At 46.2% G+C, this 20619-nt stretch overlaps 1 protein-coding gene across 1 annotated transcript in view; it reads right to left on the bottom strand.

Moving 5' to 3' along the window:
- Nucleotides 1-18534, bottom strand: part of GFOD1 (Gfo/Idh/MocA-like oxidoreductase domain containing 1) — a 76191-nt gene extending 57657 nt beyond the window's left edge. The window contains exon 1 of the mRNA XM_065629823.1: nucleotides 18239-18534. Coding sequence (XP_065485895.1) covers nucleotides 18239-18491 — 253 coding nt within the window. The 5' untranslated portion in view covers nucleotides 18492-18534. The remainder of the gene's footprint in view (nucleotides 1-18238) is intronic.
- Between the last annotated feature and the right edge of the window lie 2085 nt (nucleotides 18535-20619).

Genomic DNA, 20619 nt, shown 5'->3' with positions numbered 1-20619 from the left:
CTGTACATAATCCAGAAGAAAGGAGACACGATTTTCTGGTCACTCCAGTTTCATGCTGGTATTACTTGACTGACTTCAGTAGATTTACTCCTCATGTATACTGCTGTGACACAGTAAGGTTCAAAGATTGCTTAACACCATACAGGGATGTACCAACAATTCAGAAATGAGTCAGGAGGAGATCAAGCTGCATGTAGTATCATCAATGCCTTCTAAGCAGATGGTTAAGCATGAAGTATCACAATAAGGGCTAAACTAGCCCTTTTTTCCATATTGTAGAGGTGGAATCTGAAATAATGAATGAGCAGGGCAAGAGAGAGAAGGTAAACTCATAGGGGGTGAAATTACAAAGTATTCCTCCACCCTGAAAAAAACAGAAAATCTTTTTTAAAAACTGGCTCTCAGCCCAGAGGTTTGACCCCAGGGGATATGATGTCAGTAAAGCCAATGCAATAGCAGAAGCAAACCTTGAAATGCAACATCAACTCCTCCTTGTAAATCTCGTCTAACCAAAAATATTTCACATGAGAAAAACTTGCATAAAAAGAAGCCAGGAGAAGAAAAACATAGCTCAACTGTACAAAGTCATGCAAACTCTAGAAATAGCCATGTTAGGAAAAGGCTAAGCCCTTCATTGAGCCAAGTCAAGCAAGTCACAGCTCTCTTAGCTCTCCATTTCAAGCCCAGTGCTCAGAAATGTGCCAGTGTGGGCTGTGCATCAGGTGATAGATGGGTAACAATTAGCAGTAACTTAGAAGCAAAGCATTCTCAAAAACTTTTAATCCAAGGACCACCCAGCTTTTCCAGGAGTCAAGAGGGAAGAAGAGCTGTCTTGTGTCTTGGTCCTGCGTTTCTGTCATTTGCTACCATATAAACACTAAATTAAGCTTGAAATACTAATTTATTGCATTTTTTCCATTTGCAGATTGATTGCCCACACTTAGAGGAAGGTATGTATCTGCAGACTCTTATTTCACAGACTTCATGTTGAATAACACTGCTGTACTGTACCTTTAACCCTTCTTAAGACAAAGCATCACTCACATCCTCACAATTTCGTTTCTGTTGCTGGTTTTTGATTGAAGACGTACCCTTTAATTCACAAGGCAGAAATACTGCCCCAGGAAAAGAGAAACAGTATTTCTGTCATGCATTCCCACTCTGGAGACTGATAATAAACAAGAGCTTCAAGAAGGATCCATCAGGACCTAAACATCCTTCTTCCTCTCCCTCCAGACACGAGCCCTGCTCATGCAGCCAAGGAATAATCTTAAACCTTGTCTGACCCAGAAGAAAGAACACTTGAACAGATAAAAGCACCACTTCGTTTGCTCTCCCTTTCCACCTGGGCCTGGCAGAGCCATAGATCACTGTGAAGACACCCACAAGCAATGTGTTGGCTACAAGCCACTGGCTGGGGACTCCTGGGGCTGCCAGGAGTATACTTGAGTACTGCACACACCAGGGAAGTTCAGCGTGGGTCTCAGCAGTGAAGGAGACTGCAGGAATGCTGGTAACAGCATCTTTTTTACCACTGCGGCATTTAACTCCATTCAAACATGACAGCAAATAAATTTGAGCCCACCTAACCATAACGCTTGCTGCCAAAACAGCATGGTAGCGCAGGTCAGGCTAATACATAGGTATCTTTACAGGTCCTCACTAAGAGGAGATGGGTGGCATCAGCAAAACAAGGCTGATGGCAGGGTTGTGACCCAGAGCTGAGTGTGGCAACCAAGAGCAAGCCTTGACAGAGCTCTGACCAGTGCTGTTCCAATCCCAGAGCACAGGAAGAAAGCTCTCTCTGCGAAGCCTTCCTCTCAAAAACAAAATTTTTAAACAGACTGTTATCCATTTTCTACACAAAGGATTAATTCAGGCCAGGTGACACTGGCTTGCTGCCTACAGTGTGTTTCAGCAACCAACTTGGTAAGAAGACAGCTCACATACCTGAAAATTTGTGAGGCTGTGCCACAGGCAGGTACATCAGAGGTCACAAACAGACCCTACTGTGCTTGGCAAAAACTTCTGAAGTTATTCAACAAGCTCTTATCGAATGTTTCATGGCTTATTGATGCTGAAACAGCTATTCATCACCCCTGTTTAATAAACCGAAAACCTGTAACTGTGCTTAAATCCCCTTTGCCTTCCTCCTGTTCTTCTAGAGGAAGGCTAACCATCCTTTACCACCACAGTGATGTTCTCAGTAAGCTGTTGCATTTGGTGCCCAAAGCATTTTCTGCCTGACCAGAACAGTGCTCGGTAACTCAGCATGAAGTCAGCAGTGCCAGACAGGTTGCTTTATTTCTCAGGAGTCTTGATCTATGAAGTCAAAGTCCACAGGGAGAGAACCTTTAAAGAGTCTTTCTCTGGGAAGATCAAGCTAGCTTGAAGAAAAGATGGTAAGAGAACATACTTCTTTCTTCAACCTTTCCCATCTCCAAGGTGTATGGCTATCATTTTCTCTTCCAAGAAGGGTTCATTAATTCACTGTATCTCAGTGCTGGAGATGTTAGAGCTCCCACTGAAGTCAATGATATCTTCCTCCCCCCAACATCCCTCCTGCTTCACCCTTGCCCAGTGCAAAGCAAACCACTTCAGGTCCTGCCTCAGCCCCTCTCCTCCCGCCCACATCTTGCTGCCAGGGACCCCCACACACCACAGCAGCTCCCACAGCATGTCCAGGCGTACCTGCTGCCCTGTCCCTTCCAGGGAAGCCACCCAGAGCCCAGTAGCGGGACAGAGATGGGGCACGCATCCCACAGCTGGTGAGAGGGAAAGTGGGCAGGGAGATCAAGAGTTGCAGCCACAACCACTCAGCCATACTCTTTCCCCTTCCATTTTTCTTTGCTAGCCCTGTGACAGCAGCACGGCCTGCTGCCTTAAACACTCGCTCCCTCCTGCTCTGGCTCTCTCCCATCCCCTCCCCTGCCACCCTTTATTTGGCTGGTTTCCTCAGCCCAAATTTGTCAGCATGACGGGTGCTTTTCCACTTTCTGCATTCATCTATTTTCCCTATTTCTAAGGAGGGAGGTGTTGCATGCTCAGGCAGCCCCTCCTCTCTTATCATTTCACTGAAACACATCCTCCTCTTCCAGGCAAATGTTATCTGGCATTTCCGAGTGTGTGTTTTTGAAGACAAGAAATGCCAAAGAATGCTATGGCCTTTTCGACATCAGGCATTGCACAAAGCTGGGCATGGCTTGCCGTGCTGCGGTCACATTCAAGGAACCTGCAGCAAGCACCTGGCTCCTGCAAAAGGGGACAGAGGGAGACTTGGGTGGTTTCTACCCCTAATCCAGGACTTCAACCATTCAACAGCCCACACTACTCCCCCTCCCCATAAGTTTCGTTTTTTGGCACTGCTTCCAAATGAAGGTACCAAGCCTAATACAAGCTACTGAATGTAAGAAAAATCAGCCACACAGAGAACAAACCAATATTCTCTGATTTGCCCAAAGCTTTTTTGATTTTAGGTATCAATAGCAGTGGCAACATGGCACGGCTATGGTCCACTGCACATTTCCATCATCAGCTCCACTCTATACCACTCCCAGTATTTACAGCTTAACTATAAAAACTGTTCCAAGATGAAACTTGGCAAAAAGGCATCAGCCATAAAGCGAACACTACACTACCAAAAAAAAAAAATTGTTTAAAAACCTTGGTCTGGCCACCTTTTTCAATCTCGCAGAAGTGCCAAGACAATGCAACTGAATGGGTTTGGCTCTCCATTTCTTCTAATGCTCTGTCCAGTAGAAATCAGTTTCTTTGGGAGTTCTAGACAAAACAATTATTGCTGGACAGAGAGCAGCTTCCAATAGATGACTTTCTGCCAGTAGCAAATCAGAAGGTTTTGACATCTTTATATTTTAGGCACATGGAAATTGATTTAGCACCATGCATAGGAGCTGTGACACACTCCTAATACTGATCCAACTCTCGTGGGCCACATTTGAAAGCTTTTGAATGACCAAAAATTTCAGAGACAATGTGTTCTTTAGGGCTGTGGATCTTTTAGCACTTGACCTTGAAAACAAGACTTGACAATACATCCGCCTCCCATCCAAGTGACATCTCACTTTCTGGAAGAGCCCTGCAACCTAACACTGCCTCCGGTCATTCACTGCTATTGATGTGCTTCGAATCAACAGACTTGGACACCTGCGGCTATTGACAGCGCTGAGAGTTTTCCCATCACTGTAAAACTTCTCAGAGCTGTGAAAAAAGCACAGGAGAAAAGGATTTTCACAGCTGTGTTAAGGGCTATAGGATCTGTGAAACTGGGAACCAGAAGCACATGGACTCCTGCCCCCAGCTGCCCAAAGTGTTCTTCACCTGCCCCACCTCTGGTTAATTTAATCCCAAGGAGGAATGAAGATGACGAACTGCATCCATATTTTTGTGGGAAAGAGTTTGAGTTGCATGAGTGCACAGGGAGCTACCAGCATGAACACAAAAGATTTAATTCCAGGAAATGTAGAGGTAAATCTTAGATTACTCCACACAGGTCTTGTTTCCGGCTGGCATGCCTGAAAAGCAATGGGCCAGTTGAATGTCGCTTAATCGTAACAAAATGAATATTTGATTATAAATATCTTGTTTTGACTTAGGCCCCAAATTTCCACTGTCTTGCACCCTGTGAAGCAATTGACAGTTGCTTGAATGTTCAGAAGAAGAAACAAGCCCCAAGACTGACAACTTAAGGCATTTTGAATGAATTATTGTCTAGTTCCTTTAAATAAAGCACATAAGGCATACTGTTCCCCACATTATCGATGATATTTTAATGTCCTAACTACTGTCCACTTCAATTCCTCTCTCAGTCTTGTAATTACAGGTTTAGAGACTGGGACAGCACAGCTCCATTAAATCAGAACAGAGGCTTACGGTACACAGTTCTCCAATCACTGCTATGGAGTCCATCTTAGTCTGAAGCTAATTTTCTGACTTCTCTTTCTCTGTGGCCATTTCTTTTTTTCTAAGAAACTACACCCACTGTTCGCTGCAAGCAAATTGAAGTAAGCATCATTATTCACACCTTTAATTTCCCTAATATTAGTTTCAGGCCCTAACAGGCTTTACAGTGCCAGGCAAGCCCAGGAATAAAAGAACAGGTAGATAGAAAAAGACAGAAAGGAGAGACTGAAAAGGTAATTACTAGAGATATGTATTCTGTAAACAATACTCAACTGCAAATTCATATCTTTTCATTTGCTGGCAGGACCTGAAGAATACAATACTCTCAGTTTTTTGTGCATTAACAGTTGCAGCAACTTCACAAGCCTACTGCCGCAGCACGAGCCCACCCGAAGTTTGTTCTAGAGATTTTTTGATACACAGACAAAGAATATATACATATATTTACACTCACTATGAACCTCCTAGGTTCCTACACTGAGTTCCCAGCTGTAAGCACTACACAATCCACACAGAATTTAGGTGAGCGTACTTAGATCAGACAGATGGTTATGAAAACCTACAAATATCCATCTTCCTTGCCCTGGTCCAGAGCTGTGGTACAAACACCTAACAGTTCCAAGCAGGAAACGATCAGCATGGATGTTATCTGTTAGGAGAACTCTGAAAACACAGTCCTCTCAGAGTGCCAAAACCATGTCCTCAGTGCCTTGGTAAAATATATTCAGTAGGAAAAAACAAACAAGCAAACAAACACCACCAACACACAGCCAACAACACACAAAGAAAGAGTTTCATATACTTCTACACTACCAACCTTATGGTGCAGGTATCTCCTGTACTGTTAACACTTCGATGCATCCTTTTCAGTGAAAAGAGATATGAGAGTCATTCCTCCCCAAAGTAAGCAAAAGCCGCAAAATCCATTCCTCATTCATGATGCTGAAGAGGTTACAAGGCCAGTTAATATCACAATTGTTGCATTACTTTTAAGACTCTTCAAGGGAACCTTTAATGATTTGCCAAAATCCAGTTCAGCAGTTAGAACATGACCCCACAAATTTATTTTGAGCACCAAGAGAATGAAATGTTTTCAAATACTCCACCTATTTATTGACTTGGTGAAACGACCTAAATACATAGAATCATAGAACCACGTCAGTTGGAAGAGACCCTCAGGATCACAGAGCCCAACCACAACCTAACTCTAGCACTAAACCATGTCCCTAAGAACCTCGTCTAAACGCCTTTTAAACACCTCCAGGGATGGTGACTCCACCACTTCCCTGGGCAGCCTGTTCCAATGCCCGGCAACCCTTTCCGTGAAGAAATTTTTCCTAATATCCAATCTAAACCTCCCCTTGCACAACTTGAGGCCACTTCCATATGTAGCCAGATGTAGCCAGAAAAGGAAAGACATCGCACGTGGCCCCATACAGTGCAGTTCCATCTAGCGCAAATTTCTCATAAGCATAATTACACTGAGACAGTACATAACAGCTCTAGCAGCTACCAGAACCCTACTTCCTGTCATTCAGTGCTTTCAGATTATTCTGCCCAATGCAGGAGGTCCTAGCCAAGCAGTCTCCAGGACTAAAAAAAAGTTCAGACCTGATATTAAGTATCTTTTTACACTTTAGCACCTCCTAACAGCAGCTGCAAATCTGAACTTGCTCCCATCCTCTTAAGCCAATGTTCAACATTCTATTTGCAACCAACATTGCTTATGTGTACACTACTGTGTGCCTTCCAAAAAAGTGGTTTTGCCAGTCAGCACGGAAAGACACTGCCCGTTTGCTGAAGAAAAGAGTTTCCCAGTATGCAGAAGGCCATAACATACACTAAAGACAAACTCCATACTTCATTAAATATAAATGCATAAGTCTCTTAGCTGCTGAGCGGTCACTGCTCATAGCAAGCTGGCTTAATAAGATTTTCACAGCATCTGTTAAATAAAGCTCCAACACTGGAAAGATGATTACTTGCATTAATAACCCAAAGAATATCCAGTGACAGATAGAATCCTCAAACTCGACACAGACACGGATCACTCGATCCCAGCCATGCATCTTCCCTGGAGAACGGAGTCCCCTCCAACAGCTCTTGCAACTCCTTCACAAACTGCCCCACACACGTTAAAAAGGGAGAGCCACAAAAGGAGCATAGAGCTTGTTTTCAACTGGGAATCAGGTTTCTCTGCACTGCCCCCAACTCCTCTTGTCCCACTCTGCTTTTAGACCACCAGCACAACCATCCAGGGAAAAGCCACAGCCAGAGTGACCGAGACGGGTCCTCTTCCAGCAGCTCAGACGCGTTTGTCACAATCACCATCCACCCAACAGCGTTCAGCCCCAGCAGGTCTCGTGCGGAAAGACAAGAGCAGACACAGGACCCAACTTCTGTCCCTGTCACCAGTTTCCCACACAAGTTTCAGCAAGTCTCTTAATCCCGCTGTGCTCCCCCATCCCCAGTCTGTAGCTTTGGAAGTCCTGAAAGATGAAACCAGCTTCAGGAAGGCAGGTAGGCACAAGATAATTAAAATGCAAAACCTACATTACAGCAGAGGAAAGCTCAGGACAGAAATCCTCGAGCTTATTCTCATCATGCCACTCTTGCTTACAGCGGATAAGAGTCTCAAACACACACCAAGGGTATAATGCAACGATTTTGTCCCCACAAAAGGGGTCAGGTCTCTCTGCACACAGATAGCAGCAGATGTGGTCTCAGCAGCCACCAAAACATCTGCGTACATCAGACCTTGAAGGATCACCTTCACCTCTGTGAACAAATCTGTAATTTCAAACAATGACAACCACAGTGTCAACACAATTAAATTTATATGAAGAGCTGCGAGACAGCACTATAATCAAAGGCAAAAATAAATCTGCTAGCTAGCACTGAATCTCACAAGCAAACAGATCAGCATTTATAAGATAGAAGTGAGATGCCTTGCAAACACAGGCTTTCCTCTTTTTAGGCATACAATGCATCGAAGTATTTTTTTCCTAATGGTTAGATGGTGGAGTTCAGTAAAAATTATAGTCAGAATTACATTTCAGTTCCATGATTCTCTCAAGCTACACCAATTGTCATAGACCATGTCCAAACATACTTTGACTAGTTTAGCAAAGACGCAAATCCCTGCAAATTGGGTATCTCATGACAGAGATTTTTAAGCATGCAACATGAATAATGAGTCCCGCCTCTTAACCAAGGATACAAAATTCAAGACACCTTTTCATGCATTTGGATAATGCTGTATCCACAAACTAGTCTCAGGGGGTGCTGCTTAGCGCTCTGCCTGAGAAGCGAGTCTTTATCAGAGCATCTCACACTGTTTAACCACCAAGCATCTTTCACAACACTAAATTGTCAAGTTCCTTCAAAGCAAGCAGCAAGTCACACAAGAGTTCTGCAAGCTCTGTCATGCTTCTTTAGTGATAGACTTTCACAGGCTGTGGCTAACGTTTCTAAGCACTTCTGCTCCAAATATTTTACATCTAATTTTTTATTCCTGCAGACATGCTGCCGTAACATGTTATAGAAGCACAACCGTATTGAGCTGTGGAATTACATAGAAGTAGCTATATCTTCAGGGGGTTTTTTGTTAAACTGGCACAAAAGTAGTTCGCAAGCAAATTCCTGCTTACATGAATTATTGCACCTGACTAATATTCCCTGTAAGGAATCAGGGATTTTGTCTTCAAGAGGACTACTGAAGTAAGCAAAGGTTTGCAGAACCGTGTCCCAAGACTCGCACCAATCATTTCCTAAGTTGGCAGAGATGCCTTTGCCGAGAGGACACAGATCTGGTAAGGCCAAGCTCCCCTCCCTGTGGCATGGGGAGTTTTTCTTTCAGGCCACAATGTGTTCCCAGTAATGTCACTGTAAATTTCAGCTATTTCCTTTGATCCAGTAGAGCTTTACTTGCATTTACAGTAGAGCAAGGAGGATCAGAATCCAAGCTTTTGCAGGCATTTTTCAGGCACGTTTCTGGAATTTATTTTAACATGCACGTGCTTGGCTACAACCCTTCCAGATGTTCTCAGAGCTATTCTCTCTCCCCTTTCCTATCCCCACACAAAACAGTAACAGTTGCATTGTCTTTTATGAGCTGAGGAAATGAGGGAATGGGAGGGACTTCCAGGAATTTTTAATTTATGTATTTTTCACCTTTTTAAAAAAAATTTGTATATCTATGCACACATATAGAATTACATATCATGCATATGTACAGACACCAAGAGAAAGAATTCTGAGTGCTGAGTCTAGCACTTGGTTTCACATTTTCAAGCAACATCACTTCAGACCAGAAAGGACAGCTACTATTTTAAAGTTCTCTCTCCTTGCTTGACTCCCTTTAGATTTTTAAAAGCTTCTCATTAGTCATGTGAAGCCCAGTACCCTAGAGACAGTATTTAATTCAACCATGACCTCCCTTCTGGGCATTTCCTTGCAAAATTGGCCAGATGGAAGAGCTAAAGACTGCCAAACATTCACTGCAAGGAAATGCCAAAACAAGGGTCTTTTGCTGATAAAAGCCATGGAAACATCAGAATGCAAAACAAAGTTGCTACCTTTTTTTCACCCCCATCTGCTTCACTAAAGCTGCAACTGCTGCTGTGATGGAATTGAAGGCACTAGTTTTCACCCTGAGGTTAAAACTCTGGCACAGTAGCAAATGACAAAAGTAATTTTACTCCATGTGTTAAATCATTATGTTTATTCTTACATTACCACCAATCAAGTTCCTCTCACCATGTTCTCATTTTCTGCGCTCTGCACCATGCTCATACTTAGGAGTTAGGCATGATAGATAATAACTCTCATCATTAGCCCTGGCTGTGTTAAAACAAAGGATGCTATTATCTCTCTCCAAAGGAGAAGAGGTAGGGAGGGTAGGTAAACTCTCATCCCCCACAACTCCCTAAAATTCTTGTTACCCTGTGGGTCTGATCACAGTCCTGTCTGTTAATAAGATCTGGTGTTTATGCTACCCTGGGTGCCAGTTCCACCGCATGGAAGTGCAGCTACCAGAGGTACCCACGGCACTCAAGGATAATTACACTTCCACTTGCCAGGTACATGAGTCTTGTCTGACACTGGTGTTCAGTGCCCGCTGTGTGGTGCAGCCAGGCCCGGCCTCCTCTGCTCTTCACCACATTTTTAGCATAGCCAGCTCCTGAACAAGCACAGAAAGCCTCTTTAGACCTTTTGGGGACTTTTGCTCAAAGGTCTCCAAACTCAGTGACCCAAACACCAAACTGGATTCCTTCCACTGTCCACAACAATAAACCACCTAAATTAATACATCAGCCACCTTTATGCAGGGTATAGATGTACCAACACATCTACACCTGGACTATACCAGTAACACTGACACATTTATATCAGCTGAACACTCTAAATGTATATGCAACCAACCATTTATGCCTGCACAGGAGCAGGAATAACCTGTACCAAATAGAGATGCCATTATGCTGGCAGAACGGCACTCAGGCCAGGAGTCACACCAGCTGGACTTTTAATGGCCGTGCAGCAATTATTACATTAAAGAAATCATACCCCTTGCAGTCATAATTATACTGGTACAAAAAAAAAAATCTATGTGCAGACCAGGCCTTAAATCAATTTATGGAACCTACACAAGGGATTGTTCCTGTTTAATTACACAGCCATTTAAATCGATTTGTTTAAATCAAGACTTAAGACCTGAAATCATTTTTTGTGAGGAGTGTGGTTTTGTTACCTGCATGCACACTGACCTTGTAAATTAAGTCCCTGACTTTAACAGCTCACTCTTATGAGCTAAGAGGTTTTTATATGAATAATAAACAAAAAGCAGTAGGGTAAACACTTCTGCTTTGGTGGTTTGAGGAAACCAGAACAATTCGTAGCAGCTCCGGATAACACTGTGGCAAACTGATATTAACAGTGAAGGGTGTTGTTACATTGCAGAGGCCTGTGAGAAACACCAGTAGAAGTTTAACTCCATTTTCATCCTTGGTGCTTTGCCACCACTGTTGCTAAATAGGCAAAATCTACTGTGCATACAAAGAAAAGGACAGTAAATTGTAATACGCTTCAACACAGTTTACCTAGTTTCAAACAAAATTGGTCAGAACAATGTTTTTAGCATCTTGCAGAGTTTTTACCCTGCCTCCATCAGTGGTTGTGCTCCGTGTCTGGAGTCTTACAGTAAATCTGTCATGTAGTGTCAATCTTTGGCATGAAAGGGCTTTAAGGAAAAAAAAGAGAGATAAAAGACAACAGTAGGAAGCTTGAAAATTTAGTCCAACATATTCTCCTTTCTCCACATTTATCTACACATTCTTCCTTAATCCCCCTGTTATTTAATATTCTTCCAAAACCTGGAACAACACAAGCAGGATACCAAGTCCTTCATCTGCACAGCTCCCACTCGAAGTCCACTGCCCTTGGCCTATACCACCAAGCAACCAGCAGCACAAGTCGCAACACCCAGCAACAAGAAGGAAAGTCACAGAGGGAAGGTCTGTCAAAGAGGGATCAGACAGCTCAGTACCACAGCAAGTGTCACAGCGGCCATATCATATCAGAACAGGACAAAGGTATGCGAGAAAGAAGAAGAAGAAAACACGTTTTCCTCTGCTTTCCATGTTATATGGCCCTACCAGTTAGGGATGCAATAATTTACTCCAGAAGTTAAATAATTACAATACTTAGCCTGGGTGCAGTTGTCACAGTATGAACACACACATTCTTACACCTTTAGCAGCAATGCCTGCTTTGTTCATGGGAGACGATCTTACTATTTCCAGCCCTTCCCTAGTTAACATTAGTCACATCTTTGCCAGCCACACCTAAGAGAGCTACTTAGCTCTTTCAGCCATTTTCAATACCAAATCAAGACATGATGGCATTGCTAATGCCAGTGCATCCCTCTTAACATTGACAAGGGTGCCCTGGGAGGATCTGTGCTGGAAATAGCACTAGTGTGTGCTAGTCTTGGAACAGCTGAGGTTTTCCGGTACCATTGATGGTAGGAAAAATAGCTGCATATGCCACCATTCCTGACACCAATTACAGACCAGAATGGTGCAAGAACAACAGCGTTCAAAGCACAGTGAAATAGAAAAAGGCCATAAGGACTTGCCTACATAAAGATTTAAAAAAACCCAAAACAAACTAACACCACCACACACACACACACAAAAAAAGCACCTCTGACTCATGTATTTAAAAGTCAGACTTCTCATCAAAATATCACCACCCTGACTATGGGCTCTGCCTAACAAAGTGTGACAGATCCAACATCAGCAGCAGCAGAGGCCAGCACTGCTCTTGCTTCTTTCTGGACTCCTGCGCTCAAGGTCCACGCCTGCAGCATTCGAGTGGATGGAAGGAGCACGTCCATGCTCCAGCATCACATTTTGCCATTTAAATCACAGGGAGAAGCAGAACAGCTGAGGACTTGGGCACACTCTTGTTCCAGACAACTCACCTACAGGGCACAGTCACCTCTGACAAAGGATGGTAACTTATTAGACCTGAGAGATGCTGCTTTCGACACCTCTATGGTCTCTGGTTGAGTGGGAACAAGACTAGACCTGCAGCAACCCTCAACAGTTACAGCCCATCCTGCTTCAGCTGCCCACACTGGTCCAGAGACAGCAACACAGCAACTCATCTTTGCAGCCTTGTGGGATACCCAGGGCCAGGCACTCCATTTTAAAACGGTATGGAAGAAACTCCAGCAACACAACCAGGTACGGGACCGTAACGGTGGTCTTCACGCCTAACAGAGTTTAATACAACCACGTCAATCACAACTGGCTGTTCCTTAGGCTAGGCCAATTTGGGTGCACCATCCCAGCAAGAGCTCAGCGTCCCAGTATCCCAAGCCTGGTCCATACTGGGCTCCCAACCTACCCTCACACTGCAATGACAGATCTGGTGGTTACTTCCAGGCAGAAGAGGACAAGTGGGAAAAAATGAAAACACACCTTTGATTTGAAGGCCAGAAAGCAAACAAGGAGGTTTTTTGGTTTTTTGTGTTTTATTTTTATTTGTTTTTTAAACAGTACCTGAACAGTGTTCTTTACCTTAACTGTCTCAGAGGCCAAATCTCACAGTATCTCCATAGGAGTTTTACAGGAATAACAGTGGAATTAAAGGTCTACAGTACTGAGAGAAGAAGGTCAATGGAAGAGCTAGGTGCCATTTGCTGTAGTGTACTGTCATCACTCGAGTGGAAAGACAACTTGGAGCCAATTGCAAGCAGGCTCTTCAGACTGACTTTCTAACATGCAAAAGAGGCACCATAGCTTTTGCTAGCTCAGCTGATTAAAGATAGACAGCACTTCATCTGACTTTTTCTTTTGCAATAAGATGACCATAATTCACATTTAATATGCTGCAAAATCATCTGCCTTCCAAGTACAAGAGCATGTTCTGCTGAAAGTCACCACTGTTAAGTCAAATTTAAACTCAACATTGCAGGACAGATACTACACTGCTATTAATAATAAATAATCATGATACTGTTTTCCTTTAATGGAGCATCTCATCCCAAAGGATCCTAACCACTTCACAAAGTCTGGACCAAGTTCTATCCACTGTTACAACCTCTGCCTGATTTGAATGGGTGTGGAAGAATGTAGAAATTAATTAGGGATTGCATCAGATGTGTGAATTGCTTCACTATAGCTGATGTTCCTCCCACTTCAGACATCAGTCCAGAGACACATTTGTCAGTGAGGATCTGGGCAGTACTATTTACATTTCTCTCTAAATAAAGATGCTCCCTAATGACCACAACCAAATATAGAAGAAGTATCAGTCAGCAAATAAATTTAAGTGCTCTTTAAGAGGAACGACCTCTAGAGGGCTGGGAAAGTCATATTCTGTATAGTCCCCAGGCGGAATGGACTCCTATCATGCACTACTACAGTATAAACATTTTTAAAAGTAGTACTATGTAGATGCGGTTGTGAACACATGCAGTGAATATTCAGCACACAGCGCTGTGTTCTCATTCTTAACGAGATTAAGGAGTAAGCAAAACCACTGTAAATACAACTAAGGGTAACATCTCCAGAGACATGCCTTAAAAGATCTGGCACTTGACCCTCCCCAGAAACAAAACACGTAGCTCCCCAGAAACACTTATGTGAACCTCAGGAGTAAGTTCTCTTTAGCCAAGTTGACTTGAGTCAAGCATCAACAGGACCAGAAACTCAGAAGCAGCTGTGACTTCCCCTTCAACTTAGAGATGAAATGTCCTCAGGTCCTTCCAAGCACCACCTGCAGTAAATCACTTCACCTGATGTGGCAGCTGTTTAGTCACACAGAGCAACCCTTTAAGTCAGGATCTGAAGAGTGTCATATTGTATGGAACAAGGGGGAGGGATTATATTGTGAAAAGTCATGCACTGACAATTTTGAATTAGGTGGAGGCTCACGTTGTCTGTACCAGCAACTCTTCTGATGCTGAGCACAAATAGGAACCCTGGTGACATATTTTGTGCCTGTATGCAAACACATTTCTGTGTTTAGACTGTATACAATTGTATTGCTGATGTAGATGGGCAGGGGTAAAGCAGACCACTTCTAGCAAATGTGCCAAACTTCTCAGCTCAGCGAGAAGGGAAAACACCCTTATTCAACACTAAGACTGTTTTCTATGCTTACCCAAATATTCAGTCATTGATCTTTCTTGACTACCAAGCAGCAAGTCTGTCAGGACACTAGTTTTATATTATGCAAGGACCCAGCAGCCACAACTACAGGGAGCAAGTACAAACAGCAATAAATAAAAGAACACATAAGCAAGTAGGATAGACTGGAGGCAGGAAAGAGAAAGGGTTGATCAGCCCCATTTTGTAGAACCAAACAGGGAATTTGATTCCTTTGTGACACAGGCCATCAGCATATTTCACATAAAATGCCACAGGTTTTATTCATGCCTTCAGTCATCACCCAAACCAGCCTAGTTCCCAATTCTCTCTTGGAATTGTCTGTTCCAGAGACTCACCCAACGTTGTTCTAGCTTCTAAGAAAACTGCCATACAGAGCCAGGCCCAGCTCAGGGTCCCGTTTCTAACAGAGATGAGCAGCAGAGGCTTAGAGGAAAACTTAACAGGGCAAGTTTAAAGTCCTATTTCTCTCATTTTCTCCCCCCCTCCCCTCAGCTTCTAGGAAGCCACAGTTTGGGGACTTCCTCAGCTGGGAGGTGCATTCACACATTTGTGTTTTAATAGCGGCTGGCAAGCCACCACGCCAAAAATATGTTTAAAACAGTAACAGATCTACATGTCAGAGGTACCAGTGAAAACAAAGCAACTCAATTTCTCCTGCTGCATGGTCTGAGTTAAACACAGCTGCAGGGACACCTGTGTCACCCCACCTTCATCTCCAGAGTCCACATCAGAAATAGGGCAGAGTGGATTTGAACACACTGCAAATTCACAGTGTAAACACAGTTCTAGACAGACAACAGAAACACCGCCAACTGCTTCCCTTGCCTTTTTTTAATAATGAAGCCTCCTCAAATGAAAACACAGCTTTGGGCAACAAGCCAATTTAAAATAAAACACAGGTACAAACAAAAAGCTGTTCACTGTCTCCTCCCAGGCCAGATATGCCTCTCCTCATATGGAGGCCAGACCTGGGTGTATTAACAAATAACCCACGTCTTTCTCAACCTTTTCTGCTGCAATGCAGGGCATCGTGTTTAGTCCTCCATCTATGAGTAAAGCCTCTGGTATCCCTGTCTACATCCTATCACTAGCTGCCACATAATGTTTCTTGTGCGAAATCTCAAGAGGAAGAAAAAAAACACAAAACCAAAAAACCCACCAAACAAAAACACACACATCCCCCAAAATAATAAATTTAAAAAACAGAAAAGACCCACATCCTTTCCTTATCATCATAAGGAATGTATTTCCAGCTTCTGCTTTCCTCAATCTATGCAACATTGCCCCTGCTTACCAGAGGCTTTTGAAAGCCCCACTTGATTAATGCAATTGTACTCCTCCCCTCAAAACAGAAAATTCAGTGATTAAGGCAAAATAATCACTCCCGGGCACAGCAGTTCCAAGCTACAAAGCACAAGGGGGACCAGGAGATGGGAGCTCCCAGCAGGGAAGTGTTCTTCTCAACAGTTCAGAACCACTGCTCTAGCCCCTTGTTTGCACCTGTATGAACATGAAAGAACTTTCATTGTTATAAATCCAATATCTGAATTTTAAAAAAAAAAAAAAAAAGTAAAAATTTAACTCTGAGGGAAGCATTATTTATAGTTCAAGAGATATTTCTGTAAATAACAATCCTTTAAGTAATATACTAAAAAAAAAAAATCACATGTTGCACATTATCACCTTGTAACATGTTTAATCCCTACTTAATGACCATTCCACGTGTTTTCACACACATTTTACTACCCCTGCAAGACACACACAACAACAACGGAGGAACAGGAAGAAACCAAATTAACTAGAAATGAAAGGGAACTGAGAACGGCACAGTACTGATGAATAGGGAGAAAACAGGGTTTTTTTTTTCCTCCAGCCTGTTGCTAGCAGATTGCATCAGCAAGTTATCAGTATCACCAGCTACATCAATTGTCAGCATCATTCATAAATTCAGCACAAGTTCAGGAACAGATTTTCTTTTTTTCTACTTTAGCTGCAAATATTCAGAGAGGGTCAAAACATAATACCACCTTACACCCCCTGGAAAAAAAAAATACACCAATTGTGTTTCTTTGTTATTTCAGAAATGTTGGGTTTGTACCAGATGCCTCATGTCTGCCTGAAACCTCGTGGGACTCTACCTCCAAGAGCAAAGGCAAGCCAGGGCACTTGCATGAGCAACACCTGCAGGAAAGAGTGTCACAGGAAAACTGACATAATTGTCACCAAATTAATGTGCGTCAAATGTGAAACCTTGTTACCTTGACTCTGCCTTTTATTTTTGTTTTGTGGGGTATGTATTTCTACATTACAAATCCATTCACACAGCATTCCAGCAAGCAAGTCAGGCTTCTGGTGCAAGTGTTGTATCTTAAGGAAAAAGTCAAAAGTATATTATAAAGACAAGCAAATACTCTTGACTCAAAAACAAGCATTTCCAAGTACAGAAAGTAACACTGAGCAAGGCTTCCAGACAAATGCCTACACTGTAATTAAGGGTTTTTTTAGGTACTGCCTTAATTCCCTTAATTGCTTAATTTTAAAGGTTGAAAACAGTAGCTGCCTGTGATATCAGCAGCGTTTGAATGGTAACTCATTCTAATGAGAATGCCAGTAGCAATGTAACACTACGACACGCCACACACATTTATGAGGCTGAAAGCGATAGCAATCAGCCTACATAGCTGCAGCCCCAGAGCCAAACCAGCCACCCTGACTTGCTCACCTCAACGCGCTCTGCTACGAAGATGACTCACAGCATTTTCCCCTCGCTTTTACCTTTTTCCCACCCACATTTGTAGGGATAAATTAAGACTTCCTTACTCCGCAGGGTGCTCTCACTAAAATCCATCAGAAAACAAGTGTTTAAGGATCAGAGATCACGAAGCTGAAAGCCCAGGCTTAGGCTCACCTAAGAGAAAGCGAGATGCGGCACATTTTTGCACGCCTGAAACCAGAGAAGCTTACAACAGTGCGTGCCTGCTTTCTCAGTCCCTCCTTCCCTTTGTACGTGATCTTAATTAAACCTCGGGTGTAAAAAACGCTTCCTCTGCTGTCACCGTTTCCTGCCTCCCTCTCCGGTTTGCCGCTGGGGACCCGGGGCTGAGCCGGCTCCCCCCGACCCCCCGAGCAGCGCGGGTGCCCCCACCGCGGGAGCGATGCTCAGCTCCCTGCTCCCCTGCCAGGCGCGTATGGAAACCGCCGGCCAAACGCAGGCAGGGTGATGGTTTTCTCCTTTTTATCGCGACACGGATGACACCTGCTCCCTCCCCCGCTGCGTGGGCAGGGTGTGAGGCCCGGCTCTGCCCAGGCTTGCCCGAGCATCCCGGAGGGGCGGGTGCCTGCTGGCAGGGACCACACCGGCGGAGACCAGGGATGCGGGATGTCACACCCCGGGCTGCCGCAGCGCCGTTCCCCGTCGCACCTCGGCCTGCTACAGCGGGGAGCGCCGGGCACCCGCGGCTCGGCCAAGCCCCTCTCCAAACGAACGGAGAAGCAAGGTGTGGCGGGGAAGCAAAGCAGAGGAAAAACTCCGCGCTGAGATGGGGTTTCATCTCGTTCAGCCCGAGCCCAGCGCGAAGCCCCAGCGCCGAGCGGGGTCGCCCCCGCCAGCCCACCCCCCCCGGGCTGCCCCCACTCACCCAGGGTCTTGACGGCAACCTGGCGGGTGAGCGGCGGCGGCAAGTTGACGCAGACCAAGTCGACGTCCTGGTGCAGCAGCACCTCGTCGATGCGGCTGGTGTAGAAGGGGACGCTCATCTCCTTGGCCAGCTCCTCCGCCTCCTCGGGCGTGCGGCCCCACAGCGCCTTCACGGCGAAGCCCTCCGCCTTCAGCAGCGGCACGATCACCCGCGCCGTCAGGCCGGTGCCGAACACCCCCACCCCGGGCAGCATGGCGGCGGCGAGGGGCGAGGCGGGCGGCACGGCACGGCGAGGCGAGGCGCTCCCTCCTTCCCTCAACGCCGGCCGGGGCGGGGGAAGGCGAGCGCCGGGCGGGCAGGAGAGGGAGGCAGCTCCCGCTGGCCGCCGCCGCCGCCGGGACCGGGACCAGCCGCCCCCCGCCTCAGCAGCGCCGCGGCCGCCGGCTGCCCCGCCATGCCCGCACCATCACACACGCCTCCGCGGAGGCGCCGGCGCTGCCCTCCCTTAGCGGACAGAGCGGGGTGAGCGGCGGGCAGGGATAACCGCCCTCCCCCGGCGGACGCGGCCAACAAGTGCGGGGGGCGGCGGCGCGGAGCTCAACGCCGCCGCTCTGCCATGTCCGCCGCGGGCGCCCGCTCGCCGCGGGGAGGGCGGGGCCCGGCTGTCACCGCCCGGGTGTTCCTGCACCGCCCGCCCCGCCCCCGCCGCACCATTGGCCGCCGCCCGCCCTGGCCCCGCCCCGGCGGGAGGCGCGGCGCTGCGGGGCGCCCCCTGCGAGGGGCAGGGCGCCGGCCCGCCCGGGGCACCCATGGCTTTGGGGGGGGGCCGGCGGGAGGGCGGCCCCGGGAGCCCCGCTTCGCCCCGCAGGCGATGTCCGAGGGCCCGCGGTGGTTTCCTGTCCGCCTGACGGCGGGGTGTCGAGGTATTTCCCAGCCCCGTGCCGCCGGGCGCGGGAGGCCCCCCCACCTCTTCCCCATGGGAGGACCGCGGAGGGGCCGTGGTGATGGGCACGGTGCGGATCACGCCCGGCGAAGGCACAAGAGAGCTGGGAGAGCCACAGCGGCAAACTGGCGTGAGCTGGTCGTGTCCATTGGGCTTCACTCCGTCTTCTCTTTAATGTTTATAAATATGTAAAGGGTGGGTGTCACGAGGATGGAGCCAGGCTCTTCTCGGTGACAACCAACAGTAAGACAAGGGGTAATGGGTGCAAACTGGAACACAGGAGGTTCCACTTAAATATGAGAAGAAACTTCTTCTCAGTGAGGGTGCCAGAGCACTGGAACAGGCTGCCCAGGGAGGCTGTGGAGTCTCCTTCTCTGGAGACATTCAAAACCCGCCTGGACGCCTTCCTGTGTAACCTCACCTAGGTGCTCCTGCTCCGGCGGGGGGATTGGACTAGATGATCTTTTGAGGTCCCTTCCAATCCCTGACATTCTGTGATTCTGTGATTCTCCTGTGACAGTTGTCCAGAAATGTGGTGTCCTAAAGCACGAGGGGGGTGGTCCTGAACCCCCATGCGTGGTGTCAGACACCAGCTCCCCCACCCACACCTCCCACCACGCCCGCCTGGCCGGGATGCCCGGCCAAGGCCCCCACCACCCATTCTGCACCGGGCAGTTGCTCACTTGCTCCCCTTACAAACACCATGCCTCTGCAGCTTTACTGGGACGCTGGTTTGTGTTGGAAGGACCAACCAGTCAAAGCCAGCACTACGGAAGAGCAAAGCCTCCAGTGCTGCTGCGGTGCCCCACGCCAGCTCCTGCTCTTCCCACCTTCTCCCCTGGCCAAGGTGAACGATGGGCCTCCGTCCAGAGCTGTGCTCCTACCAACCCAGGGGCTGCCATGCGAGCCCAGGAGCGGCCAAGGGAACCCTTTGGCCCCGTGTGGGTCTGTACAGAGCTCGTTCTCATGGGGGTGAACCTCCACCCTGGCTCTACACACAGATCAAGTGGTCTGGAAGCAGGGTGGCACCAGTGCGTGCCATGCAATTACACTGCTGTCTATCTCCCTCTTAAAAAATAAATCATGAAACTTCAATTAAAGGGTAAGGATAAAGATGTTGCTTTGCTACATGTTGTCTTTTTCACCACTTCCTAAGGGAAAGGAAGAAAAGAGTAAGGAAGGAAAGGGAGGAAGGAATGAGAAGAGAGGAAAGGTGAAAGGAAAGGGAAAAGGAAAGAAAATACAAAAGAAATTGAAAAGCTTTCCTATATTACTCTCATGGAAATGTGCCAGGAACAATGTTGCAAACGTAATCCACTAGTATTCAAAAAATCAGCCTTGGGAGCCAGCACTCCTTTCCCATACTTTATAAAGAGGTATTTGTTTTTTATTGTTTGGTTTGGTTTGGTTTGGTTTTTCCCTGCCATCATCTCACAGC

The sequence above is a fragment of the Caloenas nicobarica genome, chromosome 2 (genome assembly GCF_036013445.1).
Source record: "Caloenas nicobarica isolate bCalNic1 chromosome 2, bCalNic1.hap1, whole genome shotgun sequence".
Taxonomy (NCBI): Eukaryota; Metazoa; Chordata; class Aves; order Columbiformes; family Columbidae; genus Caloenas; species Caloenas nicobarica.
This window is presented reverse-complemented; position numbering and strand designations above follow the sequence as displayed.